Here is a 16,415-nt window from a genome sequence, read left to right as displayed (position 1 = left end):
ATAGCATGTCCAGTATTCAGGTAAGTGACAACTAATGTGTTGTAGTTTCAGTGGTGTGTACGGTAGTTTAAAATGCTTATTTTAATTTGTTATTATTAAACCAGAATTTGCATTGTTAAAAAAAAATGTCCCGGTGACGTAATCATTGTGCGCCCTCATGTGGACAGGTCAGTGGGGTAACGGGGCTGGTGGACGCCGGTTAGCATGCCAAATGAAATTCTTGCCGATGTTAGATAATCTCTCTTAAACTGGTCACTTTTTACGTCAGAGGACGAGTCTGAGGAACAACAACACCAGCAGACATGTCGTACTGCAGGCAGGAGGGTAATGCCGATCTTCTTTAATTCATTTACCGGGCATGGCTGAGCAATGTCATCGCGTAAGCCACCATGCTAGGCTAACTGGCAGACACAGCGACAATGTACAGTGCGCTAGCTAACAGGCTACTGGGGCGAGCTAAGGCACCGGCAGTTGTAGAGACACGTTCTGTAATATGTGTTACTTTAAATACTGAGTCGTGAAAGAAGTTGGCATGTAAGTCACACATACGCAGAACTGTCCAAGTGCTTGCTGTTATCCTTGTGTAGAAATCAGGGCACGCTAACAGCAGCACACCGTGCCTCCAGGGGTCAGCCAGAGAAACACCTGTCAAATCAACTGTTACACATATCAGTAATGAAAGGCCATACATTTACAAAACCACGTGACTTGTTCTATATCATTATATACTATTTGTCATTTAAGGTAAGGATCGCATCATCTTTGTGACCAGGGAAGACCACGAGGCTCCCAGTAATGCTGAGCTGATTGCAGACGATCCAAATGATCCCTATGAGGAACAGGGTAAGTCAATTGCTTTTAACTCTATAGCTGTTCCATTTATTCAGCATTGTGTTCTAATAGGCATATAGAATTAAACAAAAAGAATGTGCTCCACTGTGTTCTTAGCTATGAGGAGCATGAGTTTCTGAGAGAAGGAGCAGTTGACCTAAGAAATGAGATAGAAATGAAGTGAGAGATGAGCCAATCAGGAAGTACATTAATGGTTTATTACAACACTTCATGTCCAGAGAGGATTAGATTTATTACACAACCTTGCAAGTTCCCATAGGAAACGCAGGGCATGGAAGTGCTGATTGATTTATGTTGCCCCACATTGAGGGAAAATGGCTGTTTTTATGCACAAATTTATTGGACTGTCCCTTTACAGCCCCTTTGTATGAAATTCTCAATATGTCCTTGTTGCAAGAAATTTTTGAGATCAGTTTCTAAACCGTTACAAGGCTGTGTGCTTGTGTTTCATTGATACTGCCTCAACAGTATCAGAAAATAACCCCACATCATCAGATGTTCATTTGGATGTGATAATATGCCTTTTACTGTGCAAAATGCTCAGACAGAAATCTTTAATAAAAAAAAAACTGTTAAAACTTTGACAGGATCCTGTCACCCACAGTAAGAAGCTGATTGAGAACTAAACCTTTAAACTTTCTCCTGTGTGGTTCTCTAGGCCTGATCCTGACAAATGGAGATATAAACTGGAACTGTCCATGCCTTGGAGGCATGGCCAGTGGACCATGTGGCTCTCAGTTCAAGGAGGCCTTCTCGTGCTTCCACTACAGCAAGGAAGAGGTGAAGGGCTCTGAGTGCATCGATCACTTCCGTAACATGCAAGAGTGTATGCAGAAGTTCCCTGAGCTCTATCCTCAGGAGGAAGATAAGGAAAGCACCTCTCAAGCAGAGTCGAGCTCTGGTTCTGCCTCGGCTGCCCCATCTGACAATGCTGCCTTATCATCTGAGAGTGACTCTACTCCAGCCACTTCCTCTGACAGCACATCACCTACAGACAGCCAGACTGTCAGCTAAAAGCCATTCACTGGCCTATGTTGTCTTTGTGTAAGCACTGCCCAGCATAAATGACTCTCTAAGAGGAGCTCTGATTAGTCTCTCCTTCTGGACATTAAGACAGCTCTGACACTCATGGGAAATATTTACAGGCCATCAGAGGAAGACTTGAAGAGAAGCATAGCATATGTACTAGGCTGCTTTGTGTACTCACCATCAAAAATCATAATCTGATCACTGAGAAGGGGCTGGGTTATTTGCTGCAGGGATATTAGCTACAAGACACTTTATATGCAACAGAAATGTAGTTTGCTGCTTTTGATGTCAGTCAGCGTACCTGTTTGCTTGCATGTGTCTGTCCTCTTAATGCCAGATGATCACAGGAAACACATCAATACTTAATTACTCAATTTAACAGAATTCTAAGCTGTAATAGATCATTTCACCTTTTTACCTCAACAATAGACATCTTTGATTCACAACTCATTTTTCTTCAAGAGACCAAAATAAAAAGTTATTCGGCTACGAATGAAGCTGCTGTGAAAGCTTCAGTGTAGTTTACGTGTCATAATGTTGCAGTGTTTGTTGACATCATGTTGAAACTTCAGGGTCTCCATCTTCAGGTGACGGCGTTACATCTGGCCTCTCATATTTACCTGTGACTGCATAAATGTTTTTGCTGTCTTAATATTGTCTTCAGTCAGATGGTGGGTGTACATTCAGTGTCATTCAGGCCTTAAAGGAACTTGATGGGTTTTCTTTATAATGTCCAAATTAAAAAGATTGCCTAACCATTTTCATGTTACCTTTATGGCTAAATACAAAGACCAGTGTCACTCTTTTGTGAGATAAATTCATATTCATGAGATGGTCAACAGGAGAGACATAATTATGGATCTAAAGGCCTTGATCTGGGGACACTGCATCATAGCCATTGCCTTGACTTAAGGCCCATAAGGAATATTAAGTTACCTTAAACTTGACTCTGCTGTTCATGTATGTTCTATACAGTGAAATGAATATTGTAATCATTTGTTCTTAAGTAAAAAAAAAAGGTAAGATACATATGGCAGATTGATTTTAAATTTACATGTAGCCATCAAAAATGTCTACAAACACAAAGACATTCAGTTTGGCCACAGTATTTTTTGTTGCGCTCCCACATGTTACTTTTTTAGACCACCTTATTGTATGAGTTTTACCCTTAGATAATCCTCCTTGGTGCAGTGATTTTTAGTCTCTTTTCTGAACTGTCCACTGAGACTCTGAGTTTCTTGTCCAGTCTTTTTGGATCATTTGGATCTCGGGCATCCGTTTCTCAGGCCATCTGATATTAATAGGCCCAGTCTAGGTGTCCATGGAACCACTAAGCTCTGCATTGTGACGAGCAAATGGTCTGTTTCAGGCTCCTCTGGGCCTGCAAGAAGGTACTCCATTCCTGCAAAAAACGTAAACGTGTTCAATCGATTAATATGTTGTATTAGTACCTTTATGCTCATTTTGAATGTGGTGGTGTTTAAAGACATAACTTTCTTTGCTGTGTTATATTACCTGGGTTTAGTATTGGGCAGGTGCATCCGCGGCTGGTCCAGGACAGAGGGTAGATACTGATGGTCCCTAAGGAGAGAGCCATCTTGCCTGATCGAAACACCTTGCGAACTTTGACCTGTACTTCTGCATGGCTGCCTTTGTCATAAGCAGACAGCACACTCGCCTTGATAGCTGTCATGGACCAGAGACAAAAAGCATTTCAATACACTTTCTATGTTGATGAAGATTTTCAGTCATCCAGGTCATAATTCTTAGAGAAGATTGAAGTAAGGCGTCTAGACTTGTAGAGTTTTCTTAAAGATGTTTTGCTGCTCATCCAAGCAGCTTCATCAGTTCTGTTTGGTGGGGAAACATGGTTTATGGTATATTTAGAGCTATTGTATGTGGGTTTCACCCAGACCCACCCACTGAGGTCCTCCACCACATATAAATCCTCTTTCCCCACCAAACAGTTCAGAACTGATGAAGCTGCTTGGATGAGCAACGAAACGTCTTCAAGAAAACTCTACAAGTCCAGACGCCTTGCTGCAATCTTGTTTACACACTTTCCATTTAATGGTTTTTGAACAAATGTCATGTTTTATTTCTTACCATAATCATGTTTGGCTTTGCAAAGGTCAGAGACACTTCTTAGCCTTTTCTCCTTACAGCTGCACCTCCCTGTGTACAGACATTCTGTTATGCTCTGATTGTCTCCTTGCTCACATGCTATGATATTTAGCCATCTCTTGCAGATCACCTGTGTAATGCAGAGCAGAGACTGCAAGCTCCTTTGACCACTGTACCTCTTCCTCTGTTGTGAACATGTGATCCAAATCATGAATTTTTCCACCGATGGGCACATTTAGCACTTGATTATTTGTGTAGCTGCAAAGGGAGAAGGCAGGTCCAGTAATGATTTAACCTACCCAGCATTAAGTGTAAAAAATTGAGCCAACATTGCGTCTACCTGTTGAGACACTGCCCGGTTGTTGGATCACAGCTGTGGCGGCAGGCGCAGGGTTTGCAGCCCTTCTCTCCAAAGCCCCAGTAGCCAGGCAGGCAGTGCTTACAGCTTGTGCCTCCTACACCAGATTTACAGTGACACTGGCCAGTCCTTGGGTGGCACCAAGGTCCATTCTCTCCTGGTGGAAGAGGTAAAGAACCTTGTGGATCACACCAGCAACCTGGGAAACAGAGATACAGATAAACAGTCTGTATACTGATGAAACAATTCACATTGTTTTGGAATTACAATCCAGACTTTACAAAAGCACCAGCAAATGGAGCTATGAGACACATTGATACAAAGTAATAACTTATCAGCTGATCTACTGTGGACCTTTTGTACGTACGTGTGCAGATGTATGGGGAGCTGATGGGCAGCGATGACTGGCGGTGGTAGCCGTGGCGGCAGCGCTGGCACCTGCGTCCCGCAGTATTGTGCTGGCAGTTTTGACAAACACCCCCACTGGTCCCGCCTGACGAAATCCATGCCCGCTGAGAGAAGTGACAGCTATCTGCATGACCGTGACACTCACACCCTGCAGTCGCAGAGGTGTGGACATCAGGGTGGGAAGGAGAGAGAAAATGGACAGGGAAAATAGGTGGGAAAAGTTTTTCATGCGTGGATTTTTAAAATGAAGTTTGTGGACATGCAAAGGAATCTGAACATTATTCTGGTGTACCAGGATCTGGACACCTATATGAATGCATTTCCTGGCTCAGGCACTTTCCAATTTTTCCAATTTGCTGTTGGTGGTCACTTACTCTGACATGAGTTGGACTCTCCGCTGCTACCATTGGCTGGCCTCCAGGGACGATCATTATAGAGTGGGGCACACTTCTCACAGTGGTCCCCTGCTGTGTGGTGAGTGCACAGACACCTACCAAACACCTGCAACATACACTGGAGCTACAGTTACTTCACCAGACCTCTGCTGTCCTGGACCAGCCATTCAATATCCACATTTCTTGGAAATCAAGCCTTTTGAAATGTTGATGTTTTATCATAACATACATTTTACATCTGCTTTATGAGTCACACGAGATAAGATGCTCACCATGTTATCGTCCTGTCTTTTGTTGTGGCTACTGTTGTATGGCACACAATACTCTGCATGCCCATGGCACAGGCAGGTCCCCCTGGCCAGTAAAGTATAAATAGCATAGGGTGCTGAGGTTGGGATTTCTGTGCTAGCTGTGGATGTCAGAGATGCAGGACAAGTCTGAGCCTTTATAAGTCTGATGCGCAGATTTGTGAGGGTTAGTTGGGCAAGAGCCTCTGGACTGTAGGGGTCAAGAGTTTTAGCACTGCTGGGATCGAGAGTACGTAATATTACCTAGGAGGAGAAACAGAGTACTGACTGAGCTGAATCAGACTTTATGAAAATAAATGACTAAATTGCATATTCTTTCTTACCTCCCCTCCAGTGCAGGGCGCAGCACTAGTGTAACGGGATGTACACAGGGAGCCTGACTCATTGAAGTCATCAGGTAAACCAAATTCCATGCTGCAGTTCTGTGTAAAGACTTTGAGAGCTTCCCAGGTCTTCCCAAAGTCATTTGAACGTTCAATGACCATGGCAGCAGGCCGAGGTGACTTGAACACCAAAACCACATGAGACAGGCAGAACTGGGTTTCCAGATCCAAACGTATCTCGTCCTGCTGCTCCTGTATGGTACCAGCTGATGCCCACCAGGTATTTGGATGCATAAAGGGGTCATCAGTCATGTGTGCAGGTGGGTGAGCATCCTGAAGGCAGGTGTGGAGGCAGCCGGAATGGTGGAGGGTGCTGTTCCCACAACAGCGCGAGAGGGTGAGGAGGGTCCTACCACTAGCAAGGTTCCCTAAGGGTGGACTGCATGCATGGTCCACACATCTAGAAACTGACACAGAGGATAAAGGAGACTCAGTGAAAGTCTATAATGACATAAATGATACACACAAGCACTTTGCAGCACTGACATCATGGGCAAAACCAAAGTCTGCCTCTTTGTGTGTTTCATGAATATTTTATTTATCTGGCCTTTGTGTAGTAACTACTGCTGTCACAGACTGTTCTTTCCCCAAGATTGACAGCTTTGAGACTCTCAGGTTACATGTGACGGATACAAGGCAGCCATACTATCGAATTTATCAGTAGCAGGAATAACTTTTGCTTTCCTCTTTGGACACCAAAACAAAAACAGTAAAAACTTTAAAAGCAGTGACGCAACTGATTTAGAAAAACAGCATCAACACAAACTGATAAAGATGATGAGAATGATGATGCGTCTCACCTGCTCCGCTTCGCGTCACTAAAACAAACAGCCACCCGAGAGCTGCCAGCATCTGACGTGTCACGGGCATATTAAACACCGTCGTCCTTGGTTCTGCTGTATTTACATGCACGTTGCGACGAACGCGTTCCCGCAGTGATGAGTCCCAACATTATGTGACCTATTTAAGAGACAAACGCATTTCTCTGTTCGTGACGCAATGCGTAAAACATACAGATAAGTAATTTTTAAGATGTCCTCTTAGGATGAATGCTGATAGCTCAAGTTCATAGCATCATTACGCGCAGCTAGAGCTCTGTCTCGTTAGTTAGTGAAAGTATAAGACTATAACGACTTTAAAAGAAATTTTCTTCAGTTCAATAAAATGCAGTCCTTGCTTACAGACTATGCTCATGAATCCATGTTAACGTTTCCATTTATTCCCACCTAACACGAGAGCTTTGTGTGCCAGCCAAGTCTGGCGCTCCACGCATTTACGCACAGGAGAGGAGTAGGCGCTCTATTTATGCATGTCGCCCCCTCACTCTCTCTCTCTCTCTCTCTCTCTCTCTCTCTCTCACACACACACACACACACACACACACACACACACTAGAAGCTATACTGTAGAAGTACTAAGGGTGTATTTTCCATCTATCTTCCTGGCATTAATCCTTGGTGACTCCTCTAAACGTTTTGCGCACAGAGAACAGACATGTGACTGGCATAGGTTAATTAATGTGAACCAGCCACACAATGCATACCAGCTACACCGGGTCCCTCCAACGACCAGGGCCTCGTAATAGGGCTAGAAAATGTTGTTTATCTGCTTCTGCCCTCCTTCAGCTGCAGTAACTCCAAGTTACAACCCTCTTTGAAGTATTACGAGGGGAAACCTGAGTCCTGAGACAAAAATAGTCTCCAGATCAGCTATTTACAGGCTTGATGGACAATGTGGCACCAAAAGAATCTGGCAGCTTGGAGTTTATGCTAATGAGTCTGACAAGAAAGGGGGCCTTTCTCTTGTCAGCCCACCTGCTTGAAAAGATTACTGTGTCATTCTGCATTATAACACTGGATAATAAACACATGGTCCAGTACATGACAGTCCTTAAATTCTTTTTAACCTCTGCAGGAAACTTACGGCCCTGCCCCTTTCCTGAGTTTGATATATTTCCCTCCCTGATGCATGCACTCTGGAGTTGGATGAATAAACATGACATCTCTTCAGTTTTGTGGCTTAACCTCAAATGTAGAGATCTCCGAAAATTGGAATAGACTCACAGAATTGGATTAGTCTCCATAAATTGTCTGCAGTGCCATACAAATTGTTTACAGACCTGCCTGCTTGGTTTTCACCAGACTTAAGATGAAAAACAGAATTATTCAAGACTGACTTAACCAATGGTGCTGATGTTTTTGTGTTATATTTGTTGTGTTGTTGTTGTGTTATATATGTTGTTGTGTTATATTTGTTCTGTCTATTTATAAAATGGTGTTTAGGTTTGAATTACAATATATCTTTCTCCTAAAAGCTTTTCTTTCCTCAGTGTTTCACTTAATGTATCACTCCATCTATAACTGCAGTATATTTGTCTCTATTTGCCCCTTGCTGTTTTGTCTTTTCATCTCTGCTTCCCCCTGCTTTCTACTCTGAAACCATATTCAAGGTCTCTGTACAATAACTCCCCAGAGGTTGCCCTTCATCTTCCCAAATCTCACAGTTTCTCCCTTTGTTTCATTCCAGTGTATACACTAAGAATAGCTTTATGGGAGATTAGGGTAATGCCGTTTATGAGGACATAGTTTCTGGCAGGCAGATTTAGAGTCGGTTCTCTCCCTTTGAGACACTTTGATTTGAGATTTATATCTTCTCACAGGTTGCCTAAGAAGGATCTATGTGGAGAGGTAATGGATAAAACACAAAGTGAAATCACCGGTGTGGTCCAGCTGTGGTTTTAAGTTCTGGAGGAAGTTTTGTGTCATATTTGAGTGTTATTTTATTCCTGAAATGGCTCTAAAATTGTAGGTTTCATTAAACATAAGAAGAGGTTTAGGGTGAAAGTTTGCAGCTGAGCAATAAAACATTTTAAGAGCAGTGAGTATGATAAACAGTGTCAAGTAAATGAACATTTGGCTGCTCGTTTTAATTGAAAACTGACTAAACAAAAAAGGAATGCAGACCCACCCACAAACTTTAAAGTGTTTGTTTGTAACGTGAGCATATAAATGAGGTTAAACAACAGCAAGAACATTCTCTCAATGTTCATGGTGTATCTTCATCAAGACTCACAGCTGTGAAAGGCCAAATACTAGCCTAGAAAGGTCATGAGGATCTCCTACCTTCCCCATGACTACTTCTCTAATTGCTCCTCTTTCCTTTATTTACAGGGTTTAATGGGGGCCAGGGGTTAGAGAGCCAGGGTCAGACGAACAGGGACCCCCACTTCCCACCCTTAGTGTTTGTCTATAGGCTGCTCATACATGTGTATATGTGCTCATACATGCGTGCGCTAAGCACAAGGTGTCACTCCGCACTTCTCCAGCTGCTTCTCCCTCCATATCTTCTCTGGATCTTTGCATTCTACATGTCAGCTCATATGTTTCTCCGGGGATGAAAAGGATTAAGCTACTTCCTTACATGACCTTACTGCATATAGGCCTTAAAGGCCAACATGATCATGCCATGGTTCTGTTCTCCAGTCTTCTTTAAAATGTATGTGTTTTGTTGTGACTATTTGCTATGGAAACACACAGTAGGATGTGATATGACGTTATCCACTGGCCACAAAACAACTAGTAAATGCTTTGGCTAATAGGATGTGTTTAGGGGCAGAGTTAATTGTCCTGTTGAACATGCTCTTTCTAGCTTTTGTCAATTTAACTGCACAGGACAGATTCCAAACATGTAGTGATTCTAGATGAGACAAAAAAACGATATTAGGCAAAGATAAGGTAAAAAAAGGTCAAGGTGACAGGTCAACAGGTCTGTAGGTTAAGTTCAAAGTCAGGTCTGTAGTAATGTAACAAAGGGACAATAACTGAGCATACAGTTTATCGGTAGTTTGCTAAATTTTTAAATGTGACTGTGGTTTAGATTTGGGCCTCTTTGATGTGTGAGAATAAATGACGCAGATTAAGTTGTCAGGCCAGAAACTGATAGAGGCCAGATGAAGCAGGATGACAAATCAAGTCTTTTTTAAAGCACTGGGGAATATTGCCAAGCCACACACATACACAGTGTGTATGTGTGTGGATCGGTGAATGTTTGGAAGTTAAAGCTGTAAAACTCTCACATATGCGTAACTGACAGGAAACTATGTAGAACTGTTTGCATTTATTTTTAAAGTAATTTCAGGAACCTTTAATGTGATTTGCCTGAAGTTTAGTTGTGTTTAATATTAGACAACAAATAACCTCCAACCACAAACACACAAATCCCAGGCTCATGTCTGTGTCAGTCTTCTTTATATCTGTTTATAATGTCATTAACCAACAAGCACAAGATTTACATTTGTGTGTCACCAGCTTGCTCTTATAAACACACAAGCACAATTGCTTGATAACTCTTTCCATAGCCCACCCACACAAACAGACAGGAATGCCCGGACACACACACACACACACACACATGGAATTCCTACCACAATCACAGACGCAGACATATGTTACAGATTCCCCTCACTGCCTCCTTGTTCATTCAGCCCATACCCACTCAGTCACTGAGACAGAGCAATGCTCAAAAGTGATTTATTTGAAGTGTTTCAAACTATTTCTACATTCGAAGGAAATGTGTTCTGGCACTTTAAAATGATGACAGAAAGTGTAAACAGCTGAACAAAGACAACAGAATGACTGATGGAATTTAGCATCAGTTTGATACAAATGGCCACACGCATATGCTTATACCCAATGATTCTCCCACTATGCCCAGCACTTTTATGACCCAAAGCGTCTGATTCACCTCCAAAAGTCACACTATGAAAGAAGCAAATGAGGGGAAAAATTAAATGCAGCTGCTACAGTGTGCAGGACACAGGTTAGGGGGTTCTTATGTCTGGCCACTTTACTGCTTTGAGACCCATTTCAACTCATTAAACACATCTTTATAGGCATGCCATGTCCACCTGTGAGTCATACAAACCCATGATGGCAACTTCAGTGTAGAGTTCAAGGGTCACTGATAAACAACAGTATACCCCACATGACTGCTTAGGTCAAAACTGTAATCTGCATGGAGACAGCCTCCTGCGGATATCGCTGGTATCAGCTGGGCTCATGTGAAATGCACAAAACACTATGATGTTAATGTGATATTTTCTGCCCTTGTAGTGGATTTGTTTGATCTCTGTGCTGTCAATACAGGTGTTCATTGACAACAAAAACAGGATTTGAAAATGGGGTTTAATGGTGCATGCAGGATTGCTAGTGGAAGGTGTCAATAATGTGGTAAATTAATGAAAATTCTTTATTTCCAGATGGCTTATTGAGGCTTTACTGTAAACTAAAGTATAGCTTTGTATTTCTGTGTGTGCAAAAAAAAAAAACAAATAAAATCACACAGTACCACGAGGGTGTGCCCACATTTGTGGTTGGGCTGTGGCGCTCTGCAGAAGAAAAGAGGTATGTGGGAAACAGCCACCAAGCTCTCCTGGCTTGCCCAACAATGTGACAGTGAGAGGGGTTTCAGCCAGTATTTGATCCTGTGAGCCAACATCTGGCCCTCAGGAGGAGTTCAAATTAGCAGCACATGTTGATGCCATTAGCTTAAAATAGGAGGTAAATCTACAAAGGCATGACGTTAACATGTCAGTAAAAGGGCGGGCAGAGAAGTCATTTAAATATTTTTGGGATGAAGAGGGGATAGATTATCCCTCTGGGTAATTAAATGATGTTGAATTTCCTTACAAGCTGATGCAGTCAGCCAGTTGGTGTGCTGAGGTGAGAAGATCTACTGTGAAAAAAAACAGAGTGGCTCACGGCCACAAACAAACTGTGTTAGGGTTTTATGAGTTCAAGTCACCTTGAGCTGCTGGCCACATCTTTTCAATCAAGCCCCATTGCCATGGTGGGCTCCTGGCTCCATAGATGGCTACAGCATTTTAGACCAAACATTGGTAGGCATACTGTGTTTTGAGGACCACCGCCTCATCAGAGACTTCTGCGGTTCTGCTGTGGTTTTCTTTGGAACCTCTCTGAGCCGGATCTCCTCTGTGATTTAGTCAATAGCACTGGCATGTGTTAATCATTAATACTGCTGTGGTCAGCGTGATTTGAGTGCAGAGACCTCTCTGATATGATAATGTCATTATTAGATGTGGGTTGTTTAGATCCTTTGGGAAGTCTTTCATTTTCATTTCCTCTGCTGGTGAGGTCATCGCTTTAGAGAACCAGCTCTGTTGAGAGAAAGCCACTGCAGCGGAAGATCTCTGACTAAACATTTCAACAGGCTCGTCATGATTAATGGCTTTCTGTGATACAGGATTGCAACATCCTTAAGTCACTCTGTATATCTGACCCGTGCTCTTTGGTTCTAGGCCTTTTGCTCATGAGCTCCTCTCTGAGCTGGGTACAATCCTGTGAACCACCACAGACCCCCTAGCCATCCAACTTGATTTTCACTCACACATTTTCAGCAGCTTCCTGCTCGACCCAAGAGTTTTTCCTTTCTGCGTGGCAGGATGTCCTTTGCAGGTGACGTGTTAGGTTTGAGACACATGAGACTATTCATTTGTGCTTGGCTACCCAATCTCTGGCCGCTCCGATGGGTTTTTACTAAAGAGGCCAGGGGCAGGAGCAGGGGCTGCAGAGCATGATGCCTGTGATCTATACCATGGGAAATAGATGGGGTTATGATGATCTTGTGACCTAGGAGTGTGGAGATCACACAGGTCAGTGGGGGTTTTCCCCCTCATGGACACAATCAAGCTGCCATGAGTGTGAAAGCAAAGGTTGCAGCTGTGAGCACAGCAAAGTATGCATTCCAATCAATTACATGAGCTTATCTTTACTGACATTACTGTCACACTGAAAGCAGCATAGGATGTGAGTGATCTGGTGGTTACCTGTGGAGAACAATGTCATGCAAAATTTCTATGAGTCTAGTCATTCAATTTATTTATAAAGCGCATTTTACAATCAGAATTGTCTCAAAGCACTTTACAGAGACCCAGAGCCTGAACCCCCTTAAGAGCAACAGTGGTAAGAAAAAACTCAATTTTAACAGGAAGAAACGTTGAGCAGGACCCATAAGTTCATTACCATGATGACAGAGATGGAAGGATATGTAGGATACATTATGCAATAGTGACAAGATTTACTCACGTACAAATGTCATTCTCATAATGTTGGCTAAAATTGTAATTGTCTGAATGACTGTCAGGAGGACAAACGCAGAGTTTGTTTGAGCTCTTGGGATTAAAAGGCTTTAAAATGACCATCAAACATGGAGCACAGCAGAGCTGATTGGCTGTCAGGCTTAAAGAAATCAAGGTGTGCAGGCTGTAATTACTGCAGCAGCAGATTATTCTGATTATCACAGACAGTCTGACATGTTCAAAATAAAAACATGTTTTTACAACACACAATGTTAGCATGAACACAGCTGCAGGTGTCTGATATCACAGTGGCACCCAGTGGACAACCAGGGAACTGACAGACCAAAAGAATCAAATGCATGAAATTTAAAAGACACTGACAGAAACAAATGTCTTTATCTGTATGAAAATATGACCAAAGAAATCAGTGAGAGTGTTCTCAATGTTCACTGCAGCATAAAGTCATACACAAACAGACACACAAACATGTCTACAAGCAGAAAGAACTCAGACATGTCAGTGTGCAAAATAACACAGTTAAAGACTGTACAAGGCTGTAGATCAGACAGATACAGTACCCTTAATTTATCCTCAATAGTTCTAAGAGAAGGCAACAGATATACGCCCACTGCTGCTGCACATTGTGTTCTAACAGTGACATCACTTATAGTAATAGAAAGCTGAAAATCACTCTGGACTGTGTGGAGAGCGCCCCCTATGGATCGTCCCGTAGAGACTCTGGTGTTGACAGTGAATCCTGTGTGACCTGTCTGAGTCTTCATCAGCCGGTTTCCTCTCAGCCGTCCAGCTATAGTTCCAGGTTAGCTCACATTCTGTTCTAGCAATTAATCTTCAGTTCGGTCTAAACCAGTGTTTCCTCCAGGATCTTCCAGTCTGACCCAAATGTTTCCTGTTTTCTTCAGTCTCTAAATACACTAACATCCACAAAAGTATATGGACAGTCAGCCAGCATACACTATGAGTCTGCTAACCTCCTTGTTTTTAGTTCCTGTCCATCCCATTAAAGAATTCTGCCCTGGGAGCTATGCCTATCATTACATCTCATGTTATCACTGGTGAGTAGAATGTCTTCTGAGATATCATCAGTGGTATCTGGCTTAGTTCCAAAATAGGTAACAACATCATGTCATTTCTGATCTGAAATAACATGTCATGTCTAACAAGTGTAACCTTTGACAGTGATGATCTTGCGTCTGACATCATGTTAGAATCTAAATCCTCATTATCTGCTCTACAAAGGTCTCTAAATTTGTTTGTTTGTCTGCATAGGAGCTCAAAGAAATTATTCTGTGTGACTTTCACACAGATCCACCCACTGAGGGCCTCAACCACATATAAACCTCAGAGCTGACTGAGCAGTGAAGCGTCCTCATCACACTTCATTGGACTTCACAAATATTTAATATCTTCAGTGACATCAAACCTACATTGCATATATGTGTCCAGGACGGATACAAATCACTAATTCTCTCTGTGCTCTTTCTTACAGGGTCTTAACAGAAGCAGGAGGAAGAGAAAGATATAAAGAAAAGTTGCCAAAAAGACAAAAGAGTGTACACTCCAAAAATCTGAGACATCAGATCGTTTGTTCAACCGAATCATCTAGTGCCTTTGTTAGAGATCACTGATGATATCACAGAAGACAGTCTGCTTAGCAGTTATAATGTAGAGCTACAGGATGATAGAATGTAAGGACCAGTGTCTAGGTTTGAAGGAGGGTTTAAGAGAATATAGGGTGACACAACCACACCTGGAGCCACAGAATAGTTTTTTAGGAATATAATTGGACAAAATATGTGAACTTAAAAATTATAGAAAATAATGAATAAAATGTATACACATAAACTCAATGCAGTATCATGACACACCATGTTCACTGCTTCAGTACAACATAAAAATTAAAAATAAAATTCCACAACCTAGTGTCCAACAAAGTATCCTTGTACAAAAGGCACAGAAAAATAATCTCTCCAAGTGTCCAAGTGTCCTCTTCTTTAACTGAGAATTAGTTCTTTCGGGTCCTTATTCCATCTGTCAGGGCGCTATGTCAAAATTACAGTCAAGTCAGGGTCAATAGTCATGTGAATGTGTGTTGCTCCTACCACACCCAGTCATTCAAACTGATTGACAGCAAGCAGAATAACTGGGGTAAACCTAAAAGAATTAAAGTCAACAACACCAAAATAAAAGTTTAAAATATTTATAAAATAAAATACACAAAAGTATATAAAAGTCCAATTTACTACTGGGTTACATATTGATAGGTGATTGTCTTTGTATGCACACACACACACACACACACACGTATGTTGCCTCGTCTCCATGACACCCGTTGCCGCTTTTCCTTAGCGCCATTTCCTAAGTTTACCTCCACAGTGTTTCAGCCACGCAGAGACCATTTGAGGAATTTACAATTTAGCGTTGGACTCCGTAAAGGTGAGACTCAATGTGAAACTCTTATTTCCTGTTGTTTACCTAATTAAATAAGCGCACACGAGTCGACGTCCTTCTTAGTGTAATGGGACACACTGATTTTGTGAACCATTTAATACACAGTGTGTACCAGGGCCCTATACGTTTAATCAAATTGAACCAAAACGGTGTCTTGAACCTGAGGAATTAATAAATCGCATGTCGGTCATTAATGTCAGTGTTACCCTTTAAAACTGCACAGAAAGCCACCGCTTTTGGCGGCTTAAGTTTAAGCCTCTACAGCTTCATCTGTAACGTGCCATTCAGCATTCACTCATGGTCTCCTCTTAACCCTCAGGCGTCGCTTTAATTTACTACCTTTTGTGTCAAAAGGTAGTAAAGGACAAAAAGGACAAAAATGTCCGCTTCTAAAAGCTACTATAAAAACTTAACAGATTTATATTTTTATTAATCTTTTTTTCCTGCATAAATATGTTAAACAACTTCAGCTCTGTATTTACACTAGCGTTCAAAAGTTTGGGGTCACTCAAAGATAACATTAAAGTAATCAGACATATAGTCTAGACATTGTTAATGTGGTAAAGAAAAAGAAAAAGAAGAAAAGGCTGATTTGTAATGAAATATATCCAAAGGTATTCAGAGGCCCTTTTCCAGCAGCCATCACTCCTATGTTCTAATGATACACTGTTAGCTAATCGTGTTAAAAAGGCTGATGATGATTAGAAAAATGATGTTAGCACAGCTAACCTGTTATGCTGATCAGAGAAGCTATAGAACTGGCCTGGTGACCCCAAACTTTAGAACGGTACTGTGTGTGTGTCTGCCCTGGATTTAAAAAGGTTCACGGTCCATACATACTGTCCACAATCACTTTATTACAACATGAAGATCTGGAACACCTAAAGAAAATAAAACTTAAGTTACACAATCAACATTAACAAAATTTACAAAGACTCGGTAAATCTCTTTACCGTGTGCGTATTGATGAGCATACCCGCTTCGGGGTCA

At 41.9% G+C, this 16,415-nt stretch overlaps 2 protein-coding genes across 5 annotated transcripts; one reads left to right on the top strand and one right to left on the bottom strand.

Annotated features, from left to right (window-relative positions):
• The first annotated feature begins 165 nt into the window (after positions 1-165).
• Positions 166-2,639, top strand: chchd4a (coiled-coil-helix-coiled-coil-helix domain containing 4a). Its single transcript, XM_028407037.1, has 3 exons — positions 166-324; positions 745-843; positions 1,511-2,639. The coding sequence occupies exons 1-3, from the start codon at positions 303-305 to the stop codon at positions 1,864-1,866; spliced, it is 477 nt and encodes a 158-aa protein (XP_028262838.1). The 5' UTR covers positions 166-302; the 3' UTR covers positions 1,867-2,639.
• LOC114436638 (netrin-4) lies at positions 1,390-7,492 on the bottom strand. Of its 4 annotated transcripts, XM_028407034.1 has the most exons (11): positions 7,039-7,120; positions 6,658-6,817; positions 5,798-6,264; positions 5,439-5,717; positions 5,146-5,284; positions 4,731-4,919; positions 4,346-4,562; positions 4,136-4,263; positions 3,988-4,056; positions 3,397-3,567; positions 1,390-3,283 (listed from the first exon to the last, which is right to left on the bottom strand). In XM_028407034.1, the coding sequence occupies exons 2-11, from the start codon at positions 6,725-6,727 to the stop codon at positions 3,138-3,140; spliced, it is 1,875 nt and encodes a 624-aa protein (XP_028262835.1). In that variant the 5' UTR covers positions 6,728-6,817; positions 7,039-7,120; the 3' UTR covers positions 1,390-3,137. The 4 variants fall into 4 exon arrangements, with proteins under 4 accessions (XP_028262835.1, XP_028262837.1, XP_028262833.1 ...); XM_028407036.1 differs by lacking the exons at positions 6,658-6,817; positions 7,039-7,120 and adding an exon at positions 7,401-7,492; XM_028407032.1 differs by having other exon boundaries at positions 6,658-7,102.
• Between the last annotated feature and the right edge of the window lie 8,923 nt (positions 7,493-16,415).

The sequence above is a fragment of the Parambassis ranga genome, chromosome 5, assembly GCF_900634625.1.
Source record: "Parambassis ranga chromosome 5, fParRan2.1, whole genome shotgun sequence".
Lineage (NCBI taxonomy): Eukaryota > Metazoa > Chordata > Actinopteri > Ambassidae > Parambassis > Parambassis ranga.
The sequence above is the reverse complement of the archived record's forward strand: the minus strand, read 5'-3'. Positions and strand labels throughout refer to the sequence as shown.